The sequence below is a fragment of the Eimeria necatrix genome, genomic scaffold (assembly GCF_000499385.1).
Source record: "Eimeria necatrix Houghton genomic scaffold, Enh_scaff284, whole genome shotgun sequence".
In the NCBI taxonomy this organism is placed as follows: domain Eukaryota; phylum Apicomplexa; class Conoidasida; order Eucoccidiorida; family Eimeriidae; genus Eimeria; species Eimeria necatrix.
In genome coordinates, this window is record NW_013655270.1 from 33,537 (window position 1) to 38,649 (window position 5,113).

Below are 5,113 nucleotides of genomic sequence, written 5' to 3' on the forward strand. Positions count from 1 at the left end.
GGTTGTTGCTGTTGCTGCTGCGGTTCCTGCTGCGGCTGCGGCTGCGGTCCCTGCTGCTGCGGCCCCCGCTGCTGCTGCTGCTGCTGCTGCTGCTGCTGCTGCTGCTGCTGCTGCGGGTGCCGATGTGCTGGATTTTGAGGGCCTTCTGGTGAATGAGGGCCGTCAAAGCCACCCGCATGTGCAGCCCCAAAGTCAGCTGCCGGTGGAAGTACTGGTGCAGCAGCAGCGTCTGCAGCACGGAGGACAGCAGCAGCAGCAAACAGTAGCCCAGCCCCTGCAGCAGCGAGCTGCAGCAGCACACGCAAGCAGCAGCAGCACACGCATGCAGCAGCAGCACACGCATGCAGCAGCAGCACACGCATGCAGCAGCAGCACACGCATGCAGCAGCAGCACATGCATGCAGCAGCAGCACACTCAAGCAGCAGCAGCAACGGCCGCGCCGCAGCGCCAGCACCGCCTCGCAAACCCCTGCTGCTGCAACACTCACTCCTACCCATTCTCCAGCACTTCTGCTAACAAACCCTAAACCCTAAACCCTAAACCCTAAACCCTAAACCCTAAACCCTAAACCCTAAACTAGTAAATACTCTTTTCTTGCCTGCGCAAAGTGCCAATACTCCCCCGCAGCAGCCTAAACCCCAGCCCCCAAACCCCAAACCCTAAACCCCAAACCCTAAACCCTAAACCCTAAACCCTAAACCCTAAACCCTAAACCCTACTTTTCTTCGGGGCTTTGGAGGAAGTTGATGAGCCGCTTCAAAACCAAAGGGCCAACGAACTGCAGCAAATCATAAATGAGTTTTAAAAAGGCAGAGCCCAGGCAGGTGAGGCCATAAGCGCGCACGAGCACGCGGACCAGGCTCACTTTGCTGCTGCTGCTGCTGCTGCTGCTGCTGCTGCAGCTGCTGCTGCTGCTGCTGCTGCTGCTGTGGTCTCGCTCCGAGTCCGACAGCAGCGCCGTCGCTGCTTCTGTTGCTGCTGCTGTCGAAAGGCAGCTCAAAGGAGTGGCAGTTGTGCTGCGCGTTGCTGCTGCGCTGGACTGAGCTGCGCGCTGCTGCTGCTGCTGCTGCTGCTGCTGCCGCTGCTGCTGCTGCTGCAGCCGCCGCTCCTCAGCAGCCCAAGCAGCCATGAGCTTCTTCGTTTGATACTGCGCAGCAAATTCAAAGACCCCACAAATATGAACTGCATTATGAAACTGCAGCAGCAGCAGCAGCAGCAGCAGCAGCAGCAGCAGCGGCAGGTGGAGGAGAGAGAGAAGCAGCAGCAGACAAGAGGGAGATAAAGAATTGCTGCTGAGAACTGCTGTTGCTGCTGCGAAACAGCAGCAGCAGCAGCAGCATCTGCAGCAGGAGCTATGAAACAGCAGCAGCAGCGCAACACCAATAGCAGCAGCGGCAGCAGCAACGCCAAAAATACTAGCAGCAGCCAAAAATACCAGCAGCAGCAGCACCAACAGCAGCAGCAGCACCAACAGCAGCAGCAACACCAACAGCAGCAGCAACAAAAACACCGACAGCAGCCAAGCCACCAGCAGCAGCAGCAGCAACACCAACAGCAGCAGCAACAACACCAGCAGCACCAGCAGCAACAACACCAGCACCAGCAGCAACAACACCAGCAGCAGCAGCAGCAACAACAGCAGCAGCAGCACCTGAGAGGTGTGTCTGGGCAGGAGCTCGTAGGCGTCGCTGGGCTGCAGCGGCTGCTGCTCTCCCTTTTTGATTAGGGTGTATGTCCAGCTGAAGGTGAGGCGGCTGAAGAGCGACGCTGCTGCTTCTGGCGACGCTGCTGCTGCTGCTGCTGCTGTTGCTGCTGCTGCAGCACGGCCATCCTGCGCAGCGCAGCAGCAAATAGTTCACTAATTAATTAAATCTTCCCAAACAACAAAACGCAGCTTTTGGCAATCAACAACAAACGCAGCCTGCTGCTGCTGCTGCTGCTGCTGCACTGAACAGCAGCAGCAGCAGCGCGTCCCAGTAGGGTCCGCTGGGAACGCCGCAAATGCCCAGCAGCAGCAGCAGCAGCAGCAGCAGCAGCAGCAGCAGCAGCAGCGGGGCTCACGGGTTGGGAGTCGAGGAGGCAGAAAGCAGCAAAGAGGAAGAACTCGGGGACTACCAAGAAGAGGGTCTCGGCGTCTGCGGGGGTCAGCAGCAGCGCGAAAGCTTTGCTGCTGCTGCTGCTGCTGCTGCTGCTGCTGCTGATCTGCCGCAGACAAGACTGGAGGCGAGCGGCCTGCAGCAAGACGCGGCAGCAGAGGCAAAGGCGGAGGGAAAAGTGCTGCTTGACGGCGCGAGCAGCAGCAGCAACTTGGAAGATCCAAAAGAGAAGGAAGAAGCAAAAAGAAAGAAAAAGAAAAAGCTGCTGCTGCAGCAGCAGCGCGAGCCGCGGCTCCACCGCAGAAGCAGCAAGGAAGGCCAGCGGCACGCAGAAGCACAGCAGCAGCAGCACGGAGCGGAAGGCGTCGAGTTTGTTGCGGCTGGGGGGGCCCTCTTCCCCCCCCGCTGCTGCTGCTGCTGCTGCTGCTGCTGCAGCAGCAGCAGCAAGCGCGCGCCACAGCCAGGGAGCCACGGCCAGCAGCAGCAGCAGATTCAGCAGCGGGAAAGTGAAGTCTTCGAAGCAGCTGCTGAAGTCCTCTTTGCCAAAGTCCCAAGGCTGCCAAAAAGGAATATCCGAATTTGCACAAAGGGCCGGCAGCGGGGGCCCCCCCGCCCCCCAGAAGTCCCACAGGCCCTTCATAACTGCTTCTGCATTTAAGCTGAAGTCTTCCTGCTGCTGCTGCTGCTGCTTTGCTGCTGCTGCTGCTGCTGCTGCTGCTGCAGTTGTGGTGGTGGGCGTCGTGGGTGTGGCGTGGTGTGGTGTCTTGGGGCGGGGTGTCTGTGCGGCGGGAGTCGTGTGGCTTGGCAGTTGGTCCCGCTGCTCTTTGCTGCTGCTGCTTTGCTGCTGCTGCAGCTTTGCTGCTGCTGCTGCTGCTGCATGCTGCTGCGACTTCGCGCAGCGCAGCAGCAGCGGCCGCCGCGGCAGCGCGCAGCCGCGCCGCCGCCGCAGCACCGCAGCCCCCCGCGTGCGGGGGTGTCTGTCTGCGTGCTCTCTGTCGCGCAACCCCCCTCCCGCCCCTCACAAAAGTCCGAAGAGCAAATTAAAACAAAAAAAGAAGAAATAAAATACAAATTAGCCCAAAAATAATCGAAAATGTCCTTCCTAGTCGGCCGCGAGGCTCCGGACTTCGAGTGCGAGGCGGTGATGCCCGACGGGTCCTTCGACACCGTTCGGCTCTCCGCTTTCCGCGGAGAAAAGTACGTTTTAATATTATTTTATCCCTTAGACTTCTCTTTTGTTTGTCCTTCCGAGCTTCTGGCCTTCAGCGCGGCCGCCGCGGACTTCGCCGCCCGCGGAGTTCAACTCCTCGGCTGCTCCGTCGACTCCAAGTTCGCCCACAGCGCCTGGAGAGCCGCAGCCCCCCGCAGCGGCGGCCTCGGCCCGCTGGCCTTTCCTCTTCTCGCAGATCTTCGCCGCGAACTCGCAGCAGCTTTTGGGGTTTTGGGCGAAGACGGAGTGGCTTTGCGGGGCCTCTTTTTGCTGGACAAGGCCGGGAAGGTCCAGCACGCGCTGGTCAACAACTTGGCGCTTGGAAGGAGCGTCGGAGAGGCTTTAAGAGTGGTCGACGCGCTGCAGCATCATGAACAACATGGAGATGTTTGTCCCGCTAATTGGCAGAAGGGACAGAAGGCCATGAAGCCAACTCAACAAGGAGTTGCGGAGTATCTTGCCAGCCTTTATTGAGCTGCTGCTGCTGCTGCTGCTGCTGCTGCTGCTGCTGCGGTAGCAGCAGCAGCAGGGGGCTGCTGCTGCGAGAGCAGCAGCAGCAGCAAGAGTGGTGGACGCGCTGCAGCATCATGAACAACACGGAGATGTTTGTCCCGCTAATTGGCAGAAGGGACAGAAGGCCATGAAGCCCACTCAGCAGGGAGTTGCGGAGTATCTAGCGAGCCTCTATTGAGGGGGGAGGGGTGCTGCTGCTGCTGCTGCTGCGGTAGCAGCAGCAGCAGCAGCAGGAGAGAGAGCTGGCGAGAGAAGTGGCTAGCTAGCTGCTGAGAGCAGCGGACAGACGCGATTTTGGGTTGTTTTGATGCTGCTGCTGCAGTGTGAGACGGGAGACAAGCTGTGGCTGTGTGAGTAGCTAGCTAGCTAGCTAACTAGGGCACTGAGAAACAGCTAGCTAGCTAGCTAGCTAGCTAGCTAGCTAGGTGAGTTAGAGACATAGTAGACATAGAACAATAGAGTTGAGTTCCTTGCTGCTGCAGCCGCGTCATTCCCGCAAGCTTTCTCTGCAGCACCCCAGCCCAGCAGCAGCAGCAGGTGCAGCAGCAGCAGCAGCAGCAGCAGCAGCAGCAGCAGCAGCAGCAGGAGGTGTTTGGCGCGGCAGCAGCACGCCAGGGGAGCGGAGGAAGTTGTGGAGGCTGCGGAGGCGCAGCGCAGCAGCAGCAGCAACGGGAGCCAGCAGCAGCAGCAGCAGCAGCAGCTGGGAGAGTGCGAGGCGGCGCAGCAGCAAGCTGCAGCGCAGCAGCTCGAAGCCGCGCAGCGGGGCAGCCAGTGCAGCAGCAAGCACTGCAGCAAAAGCCACGGAAAACAAAAAACTTAAAAAGTAACTTTCTTTTCTTTTGTCCAATTGCGCAAATCCAAAACAAACAAACATGAACAGTGTACATACACCTCCCGCCGCGTTCTCCAGCGCGAAGTTCGCCAGTACGTACACCCCGTGCATCCCCGTCACTCCCGCAAACACTTCTCTCCAAAACTTCACTTTTTTAAATTCTTCTTCCGCCTTCTCCGCAGCTTCTTCCCAACTGAGTTCCCCCTCTTCTGCTCCCTTTGCTGCTGCTGCTGCTGCTGCTTTTTCTGCTGCTGCTGCGCTGCTGCTGCTGCTGCGCCCCGCAAAAAGAGCCCCCGGGGGGCCCCCAGGGGGGCCCCCGGAGGAGGGGGGGCCCCCGAACTCGTCGCGGGGACTCCGGGAGTTCGAACGGGTTTCCTCGCCCCCAGGGGGGCCCCCAGGGGGGCCCCCAGGGGGGCCCCCAGGGGGGCCCCCAGGGGGGCCCCCAGGGGGGCCCCCAGGGG

The 5,113-nt window shown here is 60.1% G+C and overlaps 5 protein-coding genes across 5 annotated transcripts in view; 4 read left to right on the top strand and 1 right to left on the bottom strand.

Moving 5' to 3' along the window:
• The window catches only part of ENH_00038770 (ABC transporter protein, putative), a gene marked incomplete at both ends in the record, with an annotated part of 8,321 nt that extends 7,191 nt beyond the window's left edge, over positions 1 to 1,130 (bottom strand). Inside the window, 2 exons of the mRNA XM_013585187.1 lie at positions 434 to 510; positions 721 to 1,130. Of these exons, the coding sequence (XP_013440641.1) occupies positions 434 to 510; positions 721 to 1,130 (487 nt within the window). The remainder of the gene's footprint in view (positions 1 to 433; positions 511 to 720) is intronic.
• A 225-nt stretch (positions 1,131 to 1,355) lies between these two features.
• ENH_00038780 (hypothetical protein) lies at positions 1,356 to 1,727 on the top strand (the record flags this gene model as incomplete). The annotated part of the gene is made up of 1 exon (XM_013585188.1): positions 1,356 to 1,727. The coding sequence occupies one exon, from the start codon at positions 1,356 to 1,358 to the stop codon at positions 1,725 to 1,727; it is 372 nt and encodes a 123-aa protein (XP_013440642.1).
• A 275-nt stretch (positions 1,728 to 2,002) lies between these two features.
• Positions 2,003 to 2,755, top strand: ENH_00038790 (hypothetical protein; the record flags this gene model as incomplete). The annotated part of the gene is made up of 1 exon (XM_013585189.1): positions 2,003 to 2,755. The coding sequence occupies one exon, from the start codon at positions 2,003 to 2,005 to the stop codon at positions 2,753 to 2,755; it is 753 nt and encodes a 250-aa protein (XP_013440643.1).
• A 435-nt stretch (positions 2,756 to 3,190) lies between these two features.
• Positions 3,191 to 3,781, top strand: ENH_00038800 (peroxiredoxin, putative; the record flags this gene model as incomplete). The annotated part of the gene is made up of 1 exon (XM_013585190.1): positions 3,191 to 3,781. The coding sequence occupies one exon, from the start codon at positions 3,191 to 3,193 to the stop codon at positions 3,779 to 3,781; it is 591 nt and encodes a 196-aa protein (XP_013440644.1).
• Positions 3,782 to 4,127: 346 nt separating this feature from the next.
• On the top strand, positions 4,128 to 4,640 carry ENH_00038810 (hypothetical protein; the record flags this gene model as incomplete). The annotated part of the gene is made up of 2 exons (XM_013585191.1): positions 4,128 to 4,170; positions 4,303 to 4,640. The coding sequence occupies 2 exons, from the start codon at positions 4,128 to 4,130 to the stop codon at positions 4,638 to 4,640; spliced, it is 381 nt and encodes a 126-aa protein (XP_013440645.1).
• Between the last annotated feature and the right edge of the window lie 473 nt (positions 4,641 to 5,113).